We start from the raw sequence: 18,104 nt of genomic DNA, 5'->3' as shown, positions 1-18,104 counted from the left end.
AATTTCATAAAAGAATAGTTTGCATCACTTGATATTACTCTCAGTCCCTGAATATTTCAATCATAAAACACTTGTCAAATTTTAAATGTTTAGCTACTTACTCGCCCATCGCATTGGAATTCGCACTTGTCTTCTGTTAACAGTAAGCCCCGCCTTCTTTGATTTGATTGGCCAGGTCACTTATTCTGACAGTGATGAGCACTGTTAGACCGCTGAGGAAGACCAGCCTAAAAATTTAACTTTTAAAACTTTTTTTGTCATCCTAACAACAAACAGAGTGGTGCATAATGGAGTACAGCAGAGCAGCATTAATATTATCAAATATTGGGGGGGGGGGGGGCAATTTGGCCATTTCTAATTATTGGGGGAGACTTGTCCCCCTTAATGTCCATAGTGTTTACAGCCCTGCTTGAAACCTGAATGTCATAGATACTTGCATGTTTGCTCTATTGAATTGGGCAAGTAAGCAATATATAATATAACACTAAACACAAATTTAATAAAAAGTTCAAAGAAATTACACTTTGAACAACTGCTACAATAATGTTTTGTTAAATAAGTTCACACCTAAAAAGTTATTTACATCAATATACAGTATTAGGTCAATACACAAGTTCCAAAGGACTTCAAATGCTGGTTCAAATTCAAATTTGGACAATAAATAACCTCACTAACACCAAGACACAAAGACTGTGTAATGGAAAGACTAACCTAATAAAGCAGTCCTTAAATTATGCAAATCATAATGGCTTTACAAAACCAAAGGACATATTCCATGTCACTAGCATAAGCCCTCTGTGATGTGATATGCACTTTCAATATTAGACTTATTTTGAATCATTAGTATTGAACCACAATACTCTTTTTTTTTTTCTCTATTCACTAATCCCATTTTTTAACCCTTCCTTATTTCCAATATGAGATAACGCTGGGCTGCTCTCCATGCATTGTTCAGTCCAAAGCCACACTGATGTTGACTCAAGAGTATCTGGGTCCAAAACAAAACCCCAATAGCAAATCAGTGGAACACTAAACTTAAAAATGTGAAGAAAAAATGTTTTGGTCTCAAGAGTAGCAATGACTACAACAACACATTTATTTCTACATGCATTGACTCACCAACTCAGTGAACCCATTTTTTACCTATAAGAAATGAATGAAAAGGTGAAGGAGGCAGGGGTTTAGTGCCTCAAAGGGGCAATAAAGTCTTAATGTCTTAAGCTAGTGTAGCGAGAACCACTGTACGCTATGCTCTGAAACAGAGGCCTCCACTGTCCCAGCCAGCGGGAGAAACCAGACTGAGCTGGAATGACCCTTAACACAACAAGCAGTGGTTTTTACAAGTCTACTAGTAAAACGTCTGCCTTAGCTCAGATATAATACGCTGCATAATAGATCTGAAGTTCTGCTGAAACAGACAGCCGTCGCCCACTAAATCATCTGTCAGAAAAACCTCAAGCTGAATGGTTTTGTGTGTGTATCATGCACTGGCTTGAGCTTTGTGAGCTCCAGGAAAAGGAATTTCCTTGGCAAGAAAGATTTCCTCCTATTGGCAATTCATCAAATTACAGGCAAAATTAAGTGCTGGCCAGTGTACATTTGTTAAATAGACTTGGAACTATTACAATTACCACTGAAAATTACCATGAAAAAATGCATCACTGTGATTTACTCCTGCAATTTGGTACTGCAGCACTGCAAATATCATTTAGTCTCATACAATAAATTGCATGTGATTTGTTCATTTGTAAGTTTTATACTGTGTATAAAATCATCTGCTATATGAATAAAAGAAAAAATGACACATTATATTAAAGATTTTTCAATGAATTCAACTATGAAGTTTCATTGAAAAAAGTTTGAAATGCAAACAGCAAAGCCAAGACAGCAAACAAGTAATATACAAACAGTAATTTCCTGTTTTAAACTTTGTTTAGACTTAGTTCATAGTAAAATTAGGCCACAAATTCATTTCAATATTGATTATTAATCTGTATGAAAAGACGTCTTACTTTTTTTTTTCTAAATGTACGTCTTTCCCCAATGAAGATGAGCTTTATCAGCAACTTTATATAGGAAATGATGTAGCACATTTATAAAACAATGCCAGGGCTTTGGGGAGGCAGTTTGCTAAGGTGTTCTGGGGGCAGTTTTAGTGTAAAAAAAACTGTATAAAAGAACTGTTGGTTTAACATAAAAAAGTACCTGGTTACCTGGTTGCCTTAAAATTTTGAGTTAGGGTTAGTTAAAACAATGAAGGCGATTGGTTTAATCAACAAAAATTCAAAATATTATGTTATCTGAACTACATTAATTATCTAAGTTGATTTGACAAAAGAAAAAAAATTTAATGATAAATCATGAAAATATTTTTTTTTACAGTGTGTGGGGAAAAAACTCAAGTCTGATTACTTAAGAAGAGTATTATCTTAATTCTCCTCAACAAGCTGCATGATTTGAGGCATCACTCATGCCTGTAGCATAAACAGTTTAATAGTTAAGAGTTTCGAAACAGAAAGAACCACTAATTACGCACCCAAGAATCAAGCGAAGAATGCAGGGTTCAATCATAATTATTTGTTCAGTGATAAAACACACTTGATAAAACAGCAAAGAAATTCACTGTCATGCTTATTTCAAAACATGAGCTACAACCCAAACATTCAGTGCAGGAACTCTGGCACCAACTGTGAGAGAGGCACATTCATAGAGCTTTAACATAACACCTGAATAACCATCAGTTCATAAAGGAAGCATTCATACCAAGCAGAGCTTTATTAAAAAGAGAAATTGACCTTACCTCTGCATACTTGACCCCTGGGTAGATAAGAAGGGCCCTGGAAACCTGCAGCTGGATGGCCTGAAGCGCTCTGCTGTATCCTCTCGCCTCATGCGCGCGCCTCTCGCCGAGGTGGCATGTTTTCCCACAAACAGACTCCCAGACTCTGTCGGAGATGCAGCCGGTGGGTAGAGTCCTCACTATAGCTCTGGTGCCTGTGCACACAGTCTTTTTAATTTTCTGGTTGTTCTTGAGATACCTCCTGACCAGGACAGTAGAGCGCTCTTTCTTGTTTCGCACAAACTCGCTGTCGGACACCGTGCCCTCACTATCACTACAGTCCTGACTTGCAGACAACCTGAAGGGTGTGGACCTCTTAAGGCACCTGTCCTGAGAGCACATGGGCTTGGTTTTCCGGTTAAGCCTTTCCAGACTAGAGAATCCATTTTTATGACACACTGCACATACAAAGTCTATTCTGTCTCGCATTTTGTTATTCGCAGCAGTGCCGCAGCCATTGGCGCATTGAGGGCCCTGTGGCGAAGATACTGGCACGCTGCTTCGCCTCAAATCCAGCCCACAGAACGGCAGGCTTTCCGTGTTTTGGCCGATGACTAATTCAATTTGGCACAGTTTACCATCTGAGCCACTCAATGCTGGCTGTCCTCCAGCAAGGCAAGGAACATCAGAAGAAATCTCTTCTGCTTTCCTCTGCTGGGGCACTGCTCCCCAGCTTCTAGGAGGAAAGCTATTCTCCGGGCAGCCTGCTTCGCTTTCCACTGGATCGCAAAACCCACACATCTGGCAAACGTACAACCCTTCTTCCCCGTGCCTTGCAGCCCCACAGCTGCAGTATTTGGACCTGTAGGTATTGTCTAAGCAATCCAAACTCTTAGACCTAGTATCCAAAGACTTTCGTATTCTGCACTCTGCGCCCAGTGAGTCCCCCTCAAAAGGGTCAAACGGATAATGGACAGGTGTCTGAGGGGATTCGCTCTCAGGCAAGCCGTAGTTCCCGGTTATGAGAGCATCTCCATTACTTGCTGAAGTCTCCTTACCAAGACTCTTCACTCCCAGCACAGCGGAAGCCCCCTCGGAGGCCATGGGCTCATGAGGCCAATATGCGCCTGTCTTTCCACACGAACCCTCATATCATTAGGCACCTGATGACAGATTCTCCTTGCTCAATTTACACGAGCACAAGCTTCTGGCAAACTAGCCCTAGAGACGATGGTCTTGAGATTAGAGAGAGTATCTCTGTGGGTCTGCCTGAAGTGGAAGCTTTAGAATGACTACAGAAGTAAGCGATGGCTGCGTCTTCTCAATTTATTCGCCCCTCCCGACTTTAACCTCTTCTCCCAAGACCTCGAGGCTCAGAACACTAGATGAGAGGGGAACAAGAAAAACAAATTTCAATAAACAACTTCTCTTGCCACATAGCATTTTTAATAACCTGCAAATGTTCCCTGAATGAATGAAGAAAATATGACAATGCAAGTGGAAACATAAACATACTGTAACTCAACACACTGGTTTTACTTGGCATGGGCAAGGCAAGAAAAAGTTTCTCAATCCTTATCAAAGCCAAGCTGTTTTGTGTCTTGCTAGGTCGTATCTGGGGCAGTTGTTAAAAGTCCACTTCACCACAACCGAAACGTTGTTTAAAACACTTAAGAAATATTACAAGGACAGGATGCACATTCTGACAGCATGAAATGAAAATTCACATCCACTCAAAAATATCTCCCTCTCAGGAAATCACACAGCTGTCCAAAATCTCACTACACTCAGCGGCCCCCCATCCCAATAAAAACGCACGGGTCTCTGGAATGCAAAGCTTCGCTGGGAGGAGGTAGGCCGAATGCGATTAAAGGGGGCATTCACTGCATTGATTTCAGGGGAATACGGTCAGTCAGAGTCTTCAAACATGGCTCAGTTCTCACACCCACACAGTTGACAATAAATCACTGTGCTAACACAGTGAGGAGTATTTCTTTCATAACTCAGCACTCTAGTGCTTGTAATCAGACATGGACTTGGTGAAAGAGAAAGGGTGTAAAAGACAATGGAATACTGCTATTAGTACACAGGGACAATCTACTTCTCAGGCTGACTAAAACAAACAGTGATGACTGTCTACAAACAGTACATTTTTATATTTTCTGAAGAAAATGTGTGAGTGGTGCAAAACTGAGCAATTATTAGATATGTTACTATACATTTGCAAGGACATTGCTAAGCAAGTTAGGGATGCTGTTGGTGGATCCATGCAGTTGCTACAGTGTTTTAATCAGTTGTAAGATAAGGTGTTCTGGGTGGTTGCTAGGGTGTTGCTAGAGTGTTCTGTTGCTAGAGTTTATGGGATTTCTGTGATTTTTTCATCAGCTGGGGGGAAATCATGAGCTAAATCACTCAGAAAAGTAACAGCACACTCTCCTAAACAAGATGCATGATTTATGGTATCATTAATGTCCATAGATTTACACACCTGACCTAACAAAAATGCTGTCATTACGTGTTCATGAGACAAACAATAACTAATAGTGTTTGCCATCACAGACATCAAATCTGGCATGACACATTCACTTTTAAATCTGAAAGCAAATGTGACTTCAGAACTTTTTTCAATTGTATCAGTGAATCAATGTCATCATTTTTTTCTATTTGCCATATAAAACTATTTTATGACCTCAGAAGTCTTTGAATAAGGTAAACAAGACCATACCTGTGTTTATAACACAGGAAGAGCATTGCTGTTTTTTTAACAGTAACTAAGTATCAGAAGCAACTAAACAAGTTATGTCCTAATCTGCTCCCAAAAGCACACAACAAATGCATTCCTGCTGTAGTATGAGATCACCAGACAGATAATCCAGACACACCCTTGTTCTCAAGATGAACTGTCTTGTGTCCATGACTTAATGAGGTGATCTGATCATTCAAGTGATGAGAAAATATCGTTTCTTTCATTTCACTTTCATTCTGTCCGGTTGTTAGGCTGATGTTAAGTGGCTGCTGGCTGTTCTGGGTGGTTGCATACTGGTTAAAACGTCCATTCCCATGTCTCTATGAACTGCTGGTCTGTAAAAACAGGTCTGATCATCAATGTGAGGGGCCATTTTACACAACACCTTTTTCAACTAAAAACGGAAAACTTTTTATGCGTTTTGGCCGTTCATTTATACGTCAACAGAGTTTTAGGGGCCTGAAAAGGCAAGCTTTTGAAAAAAGGTTTAAAAGTGCATGTTTTTGATGTTTTTACCATTATCATCCCCATGTAAACAACCAAAATGCATATTTGTCATGCGCACGCTCATTATGTGTTCAGTCTATAGGCGCATAGTGTTTCTTTACAAAGTGACATTGCCAACTACTGGCCTGGCAGCAGATTACAGCTTTTTGTAGTCGTTTTTGCGGATCCGTGTGAACGGAGATCATTTTGACAATGTTGTTGTCTTTATGCGAAAAAAAGAAAAGGAAAAAAGAAAAACTTTTTAGTACGTCGCTCTCGTGTAAACGTATCCTCAGTCTATTCGGCTGAGTCTGAGAATGTACTTGCACCTCAAAATGCTTTTATGACATGAGATTAATGTAAACAGCCCACTGCAAACACCCTTGTAATTCGCTTCAAACTTTTCAAACTTTATGAATAATTATTTTATAGAAGGTTCAAGCGGTGTGTGTATCGAGTTCAAGTACTGCTGTTTCTAAAGCACGCAGTGCCATCTGCTGTTACAAACTAAGCTCAGAATCAATTCGAGAGAGAATTGCGACGCATTCAGGAAAAATCGCAGAATCGATCCAGAATCATTTCTCAATTCAAGATGCAACGATTTATTGTCCCAACTCTAAGCAACAGTAATAGTGTTGCTTGTCTGAGCAAACACCACTAATTAAACTTCTAAAAGTTGTGGAAGCCCAGAAGTATTGCTAGCCTTTATTTGTATATATTATATTATGAGATATTGTATCCAATCCATCAAGGTCAATTTCCTGCTATCCTTACTGATCTCATGATCATGTACAGTCGACGTATCAGCCTGCCTGCAGTAGGTGTTACAGGCATTTGTGCCCTAAAAACCTGAACTTGTTAAAGACACCTCTCACTTATCTAAACTATGAACTGTAGCAGAAAAGAGGCGGTCGTGTCCTCCAGAACGGTGGGTGGGTATGAGTGTCTGCTGAGGCATGAGGCCATTGTAACGCTTGGAAATTACGGGAATTCCCACCTCCCCAAATCCACCTCCACACCCCTCCTTCTCCCCTTCTTTTCTGAAGCCAGCAAAAACTAATTATCTGTGCTAGCTTTATTCTGTTCCTGTGCAACAGACGGCTACTGGAGCAAAGCCTCATTCAGATGTGGAACAGTTCATCTTAATATAACCAAGTTTATGTGTGTGTAAACAATGGCATCAAGGACACATACAAGCAGGTTCAACCGAGATTACGACAATATAGGCTAACAGCCCATCATAAATGGAACTAGGTCAACTGTTATTGATCTCTGACCAGTGTTATTAGAGTTAAGGCATACACTAAACTACTTTTAAAATATGAACAGATTTTAAATGCACTATAGGCATCATATACTTGCCCACTTTCTAAATGGTTACAGAGAAAAACTGGGCATCATACACTAAACGACTGAGGATCACACACTATTGTTCTGAAAACAACAAACCCACACAGAAACACGTGCCTCATTGCTAGGAGATTTGAGTCTGCGTTCTGACGTAGAACATGGAAGCACTGCACTCAATTCAATTCAAAATTGCTTTATTGGCATGACTGTAAATCATACAATATTGCCAAAGCATACATAAAACAATAATAAAAAACCATGTTTTTTAAAACATCACTCTCTATACAACGTAAACGGCGTAGGAGAATGACAGGGAAGGAAATTGTTGAATAAAGTTTTGGCGCACAAAAACGTATTCTCTTCGCTTCACAACACTAAGGTTGAACCACTGTACATGGACTATTTTAACGATGTCTTTACTACCTTTCTGGGTCTTGAAAGTGGTAATTGCATTGCCGTCTATGGAGGGGTCAGAGAGCACTCGAATTTCATCAAAAATATCTTAATTTGTGTTCCGAAGATGAACGAAGGTCTTACGGGTGTGGAACGACATGAGGATGAGCAATTAATGACAGAAATTTAATTTTTGGCTGAACTAACTCTTTAATAAAAACAAAAAATCAGAGTCTGTTCCCCTCGTACATTACATGATTTTCATGAAAAAAGAAAAAAAATCAACTCTGACTACCCAACACCTGCAGACTGGATCTGACTTTTGGCAACTAGTGTCAACTCAACCAGACTGCAAATGACATTCACAGCAAAAACCAGAGCAAAAGTTGTGTAGTGTATTCCAGACTTTAACTAAAACTATTAACATTTAAAAATTAACAACTTAAACAACTTCATCTTGGCAACTAACTGCAATAAACAAGTTGTTGTTAATGTACTAAAAATACTAAGACAAACAAATTGCAAAATGAAAACTACAACAACTTAGTCTCAGTCTGGGGGCCTAATTATATTTATTTATCTATATACAGTTTTATTAAAAAAAATCTCTCAGCTTTATTTTATTATCATCATCTTTAAAGCTGCAGTCTGTAAGTTTTGTCTCTTTGTTGCCATCTCTGTTTGAAACCTGCAATTGCAGTTATTTGCAGAATTATCTTTATGTGGGTTGTGCAGTCATTGTTCAGATATCATCTGAACAAGTAACATGTCTGCCACTTTTGTTCTGACCAACTAAGAAAGTTAAAATACCAATAAGCAATTATTACAATACACGCTACCAATGGTGCGTGTATTGTAACGACCGCTAAGCTCATAATTAACGACTGCTAAGCTCATATCACATCAAACTGTGCAAATTATAGTTACACTTTGTTTTGAAATTGTTAATGTTAACAATATCAGCATTGCGTGACTGTGTGTATATTAGCGTTTGGGCTGTGACGGTTGGCATGATAACCGCGCCATGGAGTGTCACCGGCGGTAGTGTGACATTATATATTATATATATCTCAGAGGTCGCATTAACCGGAATTTTTTTTTTTGCAGTGACGGAAAAAATTTGAAGCCCGTCTATCATTTTGACAGATTACTGAGGCTGATGTAGCTTGTAAATGTAATTCCCACCCCTGTCCAGTTGGTGGTGAGTGCGCTCCAGTGTGTCTGCAGAGCGCGAGTTCAGTCAAAGCCACTGGAAGGCAAGCCTGCAACCTTTAGCCAAAAAGGCGCAACGACTAATGCTAATGCTCCGGCTGTGGCGGTACGGGCGGTACGCAGGGAAGGAGACCAGAGGCCATTTACACGATAGGCACGATAGGCATAAGTTAGCCATTATGGTTTCTCCAATGGTAAGAGATACAGACCCTCTCATCTCCCTATAATATACAATCTCTGGTTCAGTCTCCAGAATAAAACGATGCATTTGATTACGCACAGTCAGCCCTAATCACAAGCAACCGTAAGAGCTTCTGTGATGTTTGGGTTGACGGAGGCGTGACATGCGAAAGGTGCGTTTGCAAAATATGCTCTATTTTTGTAATCCACTAGGTGCCGCTAGTATCACACAAACAACATACTTCACCTTTAAATGTATCAGTTTAGGACACAGATCTAATTCAGACACAACAAATAAAAAACACCATGCCGTCAATTTAAATGTATGACAGAAGTACTTTTTAAATTAATAATTAAAAATAAGTATAACAATTAGTATTAGCAGCATATTATAAATAAAAAAATAAAATGTAATTATAATAAATATAAGTAGGCTATATTAAATAAAAATATCAGTATTCTTTAAAAAATAAGTCGAAATTATGCAAACTGATGACTTTAACAAACGCACAGACTATCGATTAACATCCTCTGATAGGCCTAGGTTACAGTAGGACTGTCTTAAACAATTTATAAGTTTTCCATTAAAAAAAATTCCTTATAGGAGAAAATGAAATACTGTGAAAATAGTTTTAGTTATTTGGTTAAGTCTAGGTTAGTTTTGTATCAAATACAATGAGATTTTCGGTGATCGAGATCTGGCAGCAGCTCATTTTTCCTCTTGGGCGAGCGATCTGCTCACAGCTTATCCTGCCATTGATTCCGCCATAGGCCAGCAAACCAATGAGAACGCGGGACAATGATGATGCTCCATAACAAAAGCACAAAGGTGCAAAAGCTACTGTAGATCAGCTTACCCGAAAGTCTCTCTGTAACCGGCAGATTTAAAAGGAAATTACCATCGTTTGGCAAATAAATACATTACGGACAGTTACATACGCATTACCAATCATGTAGGCTTTATGGTACACCTCAAACAAGGGATTTAATAGTAATTTATGATGTTAATATTAATTGCCGAGTCCACAAATGGCTTGGGTATGCAGAGCATTCGCAGCTTATATGGGCCGCATGCCACTGATATACATACATACATACATACATAACCAACCCCCAACCACCACCACCACCACCGCAACACGGGCGGTTGTTGGTGAATTTCCCACTGTGGTAGTAAAAAATTGCCACCGTCACAGCCCTAATTAGCATCCGAAGTCTTTTGCTTTTGACTACAGGTGAATCTCCAGTTGTCACTTATCATTGTAATTGGGACATTTCTGTCATTTTGACATTTCTTGTCTTTGGACAAAGGCAAACTCGTATTTCCCACAAAAACCTACCAGTACCACTCAAATAAAAAAAAAAAAAAACATTATTACAAGCTTACCGTTGTGAATCGGGCTAAGGTAAGGAGATAGTTTTGAACACTAGGCGTTTCTCAATGTCAAGGAAGGATCCTCGCAAGCCAGAATTTCGAGGATGCTACGTCATCGACATCCGTCGAAGGACTATTCCAATGTCGAGGATCCTCGGAATTTCAAACAAGGACTGAGTCCTTCATTCGAAAAATATCCCATACACAGGAAAGGATGCATATGTGTATCCTTCGCGCTCTTAAATCACCCACAATCCTATGCGTGCAGCTTTGCGATCTTGTTCAAAAATGTTTAAAAAAAAATGTTGGACGTTAGCGGGCAATATGCTTTCAAATGTAAGTATATTTACGTTACCAAACATTTGTTATAACTGTAGTAAATATGTCAGATAAATAAAGTTTAACGTTTAAATGCCAGTACAAATTACTACCGTATTGATATTATAAATTATACAAATACAAATTACGTTATTGATGGCTAACTGAACCGGACCGTCATTTAGCCTAACAATTGTTAGCTTGGTTGCCGTCACCGGCATTTCCTTTATTAACTAGTTAAGTTGTCCAAAGTAATTTAACGTTAATATTATACCATTGTACCATTCACAGCATTATTCATAGCTTTCTCGTCTTTTTTAACAGGGACCAATGAACAAACGGAGGCGTTCATACGTCTCCGTGTAGAAAACAAACAAAAACAGCTGTTTGTTTTCTACACGGAGACGTATGAACGGCTCCGTTTGTCCGGGGGGTAATCACGCAATGACGTGCACTTTACGTGTTCTCTGAATGCTAAAGAGGAGCCTCGCCTAGCCTCTGAAGGAAGTGACTTGGAAGGACCAGTCCTGCCAAGGAAGTATCCTTGACATTGAGAAACGCCTACTGGCTGGTTATGTACTTGCTCAAATTGATTTTGGATCATTTTTAACCAAAAAAGGTTATGGACTGCAGCTTTAAAGGGTTAGTTCACCCAAAAATGAAAATAATGTAATTTATTACTCACCCTCATGCCGTTCCACACCCGTTTTCAGCAGTCTGGCAGTTTGACACGTGATCCGAATTATGATTCGATACACTGATTCATTATGCTCCGAAGCTTCCTGAAGCAGTGTTTTGAAATCGGTCATCACTAAATAAGTCGTTATTTTGTTTTTTTGGTGCACCAAAAATATTCTCGTCGCTTTATAATATTAATATTGAACCACTGTACTCACATGAACTGATTTAAATATGTTTTTAGTACATTAATGGATCTTGAGAGAGGAAATGTCATTGCTCCCTATGGAGGCCTCACTGAGCCATCGGATTTCAATAAAAATATCTTAATTTATGTTCCGATGATTCAATGAAGGTCTTACAGATGTGTGAGTACATGAGGGTAAGTAATAAATGACATTATTATCATTCTTGGATGAACTAACCCTTTAAGCTGACAATTTGTAAAAATCATAATGAAATTACTATATCACTTTAGGTATGTCATGTCCAAATATTACATAGGCTGCTTGGAAGAGACAGTCGTTGACGCTAAAACAGTGTTTGCTTTTACAAATGTACAGTTTGACAATGTTTGATCATTTGTGGGTGTGTCATATCTTCTGGCACAGGCATTCTTGTTTTGCTACATGAAACTCAGGTGTGTCATCACAGACATAATTTCACAACACAAAAAGTCTACATGACATTCAGTAATTCAGTTTATGTAAAAATGTTCAAACTTCTGAGTATTGTGTCATGTACTGAGAATTGTGTCATAACTGATCAAAGGTCTATGATTACAGGCTTGTTTAATGCAAAGCAAAAGATCCCATCTGATCACAGGACAGTAACCAAGTACTATTCGCCTCCAGGTCTTTCTCAACTGAGTTCTCATAAAAGAAAAGTGGCAAGTAAACTAAAGCAGACGAGTTTTCCATCTATTCACATTTTCCAGGCTGGTAAATGAAAATGGATTGTGTGAGTTTGAGTATAAAGAGCCCAAACCCCAGGATCACTGGTGCGAAGATCAGATTACAGAGCTGGTCAACTCAGTCACAGTACAGACTTTACTAGAGCAACATAAGATTTCCATTAGAGGATGATTTCACCAAACTAGACTTGGGGGAGCCTGTAGAGGCAGAAAGGGGGGACACAAACATGTCCTCACTGTGCTTTTGGGTAAACGTACCTTTTACTGAAATATTTCCTCAACTTATCATCATGGTCACACACGATTTAAAAACATCATCCATGTCTTTATAGAAGCATCCTCTCTGTCACAGTCAAACTTTTGACACCTGTCTGAGCTCACTGAGAAGCACATTTCACTAACAACAACAACAACAAAAAAGTAATAAATTACCATAGTAATACCATGTCCAAAACATGGTATTACCATGGTATCATAAGTTTTTGCCATGCTAGCACTCTGGAATTCTTTGAAGTACGTTGGAGTACCGTGTAAATATTATACCAAAGTATTTAAATACGAAATAAAACAACTGAGGTGAATGAAAACACGCGAGTGAGTCGCAAGGCAAACTGTCTTTCTTTCATTTCCAACTGTATTAATCCGACAACACAATCTATCAACTAACATCAAACGTTGTTTGACGCCCAACTGCAGCGTATTCACTAAATGATAACATAAACTCAGGATTTAACACAACAAACATAACATAAACACGTGCCAACGACAGGAGAAATAACTTACCGCTGCAGAAAGTCAAACCAGAAAACCGTCTCTCACGCGAGAGAGGATGAAACTTCATCGTGGTTTCAGAAAATGACTGTTAAATTTGCAAAGCCTCGCAGCAGCAGCAACCGTATTAAAAACTGTGTTGCGTTTAAGCTGGCGGGAAACTCATTCAGTCAGCAGCAGCAGAGCCGCTCGCGAGCACAATAGCTGATCTACTGAGGTGTCACTGCATAGGAATGTCTGAGGACTTTAACTCACGGTACCGCTGAAGAGACTGACACACTTCATTACTGTCAACAGCCACACGCATACACGCCTTCATAAATAGCCTGCTTAATATTCACTTTAAAAAGTTACGGGACCTGATACCACTGTTTCTTTTTACGCCACATACCATAGTGAAATGCCTTGTAAGGTAGGCTACATGATATGGTAGTCATGTGTCTAATAGGCATATCACATAAAATATAAATATAAAAATGCACAGCAGTTCTGTCCTCCAATTCGATTGGCTGAGTGGTTTTACAAAAGTTCTGATTTGTAGTGGTTGGCAGTGTTGGGGAAAGTTACTTTTAAAAGTAATGCATTACAATATTGAGTTACTCTCTAAAAAAGTAACTAATTGCGTTAGTTACTTTTTATGGAAAGTAATTAGTTAAGTTACTTTTGCGTTACTTTTTCTCATCTGGGATGGGCTGTTTGTTTGCTTTTATAACAACAAAAAAGTTCTGTTTTTGGCAAATGTAAAGGCCCTTTCACAACAAAAGGGAAATGAATAAGCCTTAAAGGGATAGTTCACCCAAAAATGAAAATTTGATGTTTATCTGCTTACCTCCAGCGCATCCAAGATGTAGGTGTCTTTGTTTCTTCAGTAAAACACAAATGATGATTTTTAACTGCAACCGCTGCCGTCTGTCAGTGGTATAATGCAAGTCAGCGGGAACTTGGACTATAAGAGTAAATAAAACACGACAGACAAATCCAAATTAAACCCTGCGGCTCGTGACGACTGCATTCATCACTCGATTCGTGAGGTCTGATCGCGCTCTGACAATGGCAGTGATGTCTCGCGCATATACTTCAATGAGAGCGAGACATCACTGCCGTTGTCAGAGCGCGATCAGACCTCACGAATCGAGTGATGAATGCAGTTGGACATAGTGGTGTATTAGAGGTAAAAAATGATATAAATACTGTTCGGTTTCTCGCACAAACCGATCGTTTCGTGTCTAAGGACATCAATGTGTCGTCACGAGCCGCAGGGTTTTAATTTGGATTTGTCTGTCGTGTTTTATTTACTCTTATAGTCCAAGTTCCCACTGACTTGCATTATACGACAGACAGATGGCAACGGTTGGAGTTAAAAATCATCATTTGTGTTCTACTGAAGAAACAAAGACACCTACATCTTGGATGCGCTGGAGGTAAGCAGATAAACATCAAATTTTCATTTTTGGGTGAACTATCCCTTTAAGGCAGGAACACACCAAGCCGAAGGTCAGCCGTCGGGCAGTTTTTGTTCGTCGGCCGACTAAGTTTTCTCAATGTGTTCCACACCGTCGGCTGAAGTTGGTCCTCATCGGCTTTTTTTCAGCCGATTCGACATGTGGAATCGGCGTCGGAGCTCTTCGGTCAGTCTGGGCCATCTGATCATTCTGATTGGCCGTTCAGCTACTGCCACCTGCTGGTACGGAAAGGCATTTCATCTTGCGCAGGCGCAGAGCAGATGTGCTACTTGGCCGTCGGCTTTCAAACGTCGGTTTGGTGTGTCAGGGCAACTTTGGACCCAGACGCTGCCGACGTGAGCCAACCCCGCAGTCTGCTTTCATTGCTAGTAGTTCGTCGGTGTCGGCTTGGTGGTTCCTGCCTTTAGGCTAAAAGAAATAAAAATTCACGACTGTACAGTAGAGGACGCAGCTCAAACAAACCTTTCAGCTGCCATTCTGGAATATAGAATAGGATGCAGGTGAAGAAGTAAATGAGTAAATGTATGCTCACATTTAGTCTAGAACTAGTCTATAACCATCATATTTATACAGCACACACAACACATCTGCAGTTACTCCTGATTTCTCTCAGTATGGGGATAGGAGAGCTGCATTACTTGCATTACGTATTTGGAAGAGTAACTCAGATATTTTGTTGTAAATCTAAAAGTAATGCATTACTTTACTAGTTACTTGAAAAAAGTAATCGGATTATGTAACTTGCGTTACTTGTAATGTGTTAGCTCTAACACTGGTGGTGGGTACTGTCAGTGATCCTTCATCCTTTCTGCAGGTTACAATGTTACGCCAGTAGGTGGCAAAATTGACTGTATTTATGAGTGAGTCATTGAATCATTCACTCTTTCAATTCATTCAAAACACTGATTCGTTCAGTAAAGCCGCTATTTTGATCGGTGACATGCAACCGTCACTAGACTTTGGTGACTGTTTCATTGGTGGAGCAAAAGCAGACAACATACTCTACATAATATGGTAGTTATGTGTATTAGATGTCACATAAAAATACGAATATTTACACAGCACTTAGTTTTGAGCGTTTTTTCAAAAGTTCTTTTATGAAGTGGTAGTAATTTATTAGTGATCATTTCTACAGGTTACAACGTTACGAAAGGTGGCGACAATGGCCTGTATTATGAGTGAGTCACTGAATCATTCCATCGATTTGTTCATAACATTGATTCATTCAATAACACCACTATTGCTCAGAGACACGCAACGGTTGATTTTGCTTCTATATTTGGAACTATTTTCATTTGTGGAGTGAAAACAGACAAAGTAACTGGCAATAATATGCAAGTTACTTAATATTAAGCAATATAAAAGTTTTTGGACACAAAATAATTTTAATTCCATGTTGTTTGACATTTACATGCCAAGATTTTTATTAATTCCATTGTTTTTGAACATACAAATCTTTAAAGCACCGTGGATATCGTTAATGAAGTACACTAATAGGAATGCTGCATGGACACTATCTCGTTTTGGCTACATCTGAAGGTTACTTCCTTTGGCTCAATTGATAACATTGTTTGATTTCCTGTTGTGCCAAACTAGATTAATTGTACAATTGCTTTATTGGAAGACGATGCGAGATGATTTTCAAAATTATATTTTTCTTGATGTTTGTAATGCTTTTGTGTATGCATGCAGTGGTGACCCACACCCTTAAACAGTCCAGACAGAGGGGGTTGTATCCAGTCCCTCCCACCACTTACTACTCTTTAAAAAATAACCTCAGGGAATATAAAATGGGCTATTAGGCAGAGGTTCATATAGACATATGCCAATGCATATTCATTTTATTTTAACCATGTGTTTGTTCTTGGCAGAATAGCAATGATTTTCCAATTCTCAGTCCACAAGGAGGGAACTCTTATGCCATCCAGAAAGAATGTGCAGTTCTTCCACTCCCAGTCAATCTGTCACATCTAATCCTACAGCATGTGGAACTATTGCTTTCCGATTGCAATTCATTTTAAAAAACCACACAAGTAAGCCTTTGTATGTTGTAGTTCAGTGTGACTGTCTTTTATGTGCTTTTATGATGCACCCAAAGCACTTTTTGATGTAAATTTGGATTTTGTGCAATGATTTCTGATAATTCATTGTAATAGCATTGGCTGGCTTTGAAACATTTGTGTTTTTATGTCATGTGTCTGATGATGTTTCGGAGCAGATTATTAAACAAGGCTTCATGTAATTGTAAAGATTCAAATGAGGTTGGCACAGATTTGTACAAAAGTGATTTTAATTCATAATCTGTCCTTCTGTGGATTTTTTTTGTTTTGTTTTTTGTGGAAACATGCTCAGCTTTTACAATGTCTTTCCATCTAAACACCTGCAAGTGAAGGTTTTCTTGAACTGATGTCTCAACAATTAAATGTGTTGCTTGCTGATCGACAGTCATTGTCACCTCATGTAGCCAGCTGCATAAACTGCTTAGACTTGTCTTACAAGTTGGTCATCTAAGTTTTTTCTTCATGACTAGTCCATTACTTATTTAAGTCAGTTACATAAAAAGGTAGATTGGTCAAATTTGAATCTGAAAAGTAGAACTGATTGGCCCTGACTAATTGCTAGTTGGTCAGACTAGTTGAAACTCAACATGCAACTCGCCAATTATCCGTGTTACACTGCTGCCCTCTACTGGATTATAACTTCAACTGATCACTTAAATAACAAATAGATGCTGACAAATCAATTTTGAATATGCTCACTCAAAGTGACTAAGCACTTTTAAGTAATGAAATCAAATCTAAGCAATAAGCATGTTTGTTTATTCACGTTCTATTTATTTATTAATCTCTATAACATCTGTGTTATATGTGCCTTTGCACAATCTTTATGATTTCAAATATATATATATATATATATATATATATATATATATATATATTTATATATTTTTTTTTTTTTAATTATTTAATTTTTTTGGCTCACAGTTGCTAAGTGGCATTCACTGATAGACTGATTTTTAATGCATGCTTGACATGCGACAAACATCAGTGTTGTGCAAAATTCAAACAAAATAAATAATTATTTTATGAATTTAGATAAAATATAGATAATATTCTGATACATTCTGATAGCCTATATTTTCTCAAATAATTACATACAATTAAAATGATCAAGATTAAAAAATGTCATAATGCGTCCGTAGCTACAACAATACAAAACAAATTTATAAAAAATAATTTTATAAAATAAATAAATGTTGACAAACATTTAAACATGTTATATTAAGCTATAACCACACAAATGTACGGAGCCGTATAAAGGGATATGAGATGGGAGGAAAAAATTTATTTCAATGCTTTCGCTCGCAAAACTTTTGTGTCGTGTTTTTGTGGTCGAATGCAAAGTTTCTCGAGGTACAGTACAGTCCAAAAGTTTGGAAC

General features: G+C 38.5%; 1 protein-coding gene across 1 annotated transcript in view; it reads right to left on the bottom strand.

The window, feature by feature from the left end:
• The window catches only part of plce1 (phospholipase C, epsilon 1), a 107,423-nt gene extending 93,870 nt beyond the window's left edge, over positions 1-13,553 (bottom strand). Inside the window, 2 exon segments of the mRNA XM_048171365.1 lie at positions 2,801-4,160; positions 13,214-13,553. Of these exon segments, the coding sequence (XP_048027322.1) occupies positions 2,801-3,883 (1,083 nt within the window). The 5' untranslated portion in view covers positions 3,884-4,160; positions 13,214-13,553.
• Between the last annotated feature and the right edge of the window lie 4,551 nt (positions 13,554-18,104).

This window comes from Megalobrama amblycephala, linkage group LG20, assembly GCF_018812025.1.
Source record: "Megalobrama amblycephala isolate DHTTF-2021 linkage group LG20, ASM1881202v1, whole genome shotgun sequence".
NCBI classification, from domain to species: domain Eukaryota; kingdom Metazoa; phylum Chordata; class Actinopteri; order Cypriniformes; family Xenocyprididae; genus Megalobrama; species Megalobrama amblycephala.
This window is presented reverse-complemented; position numbering and strand designations above follow the sequence as displayed.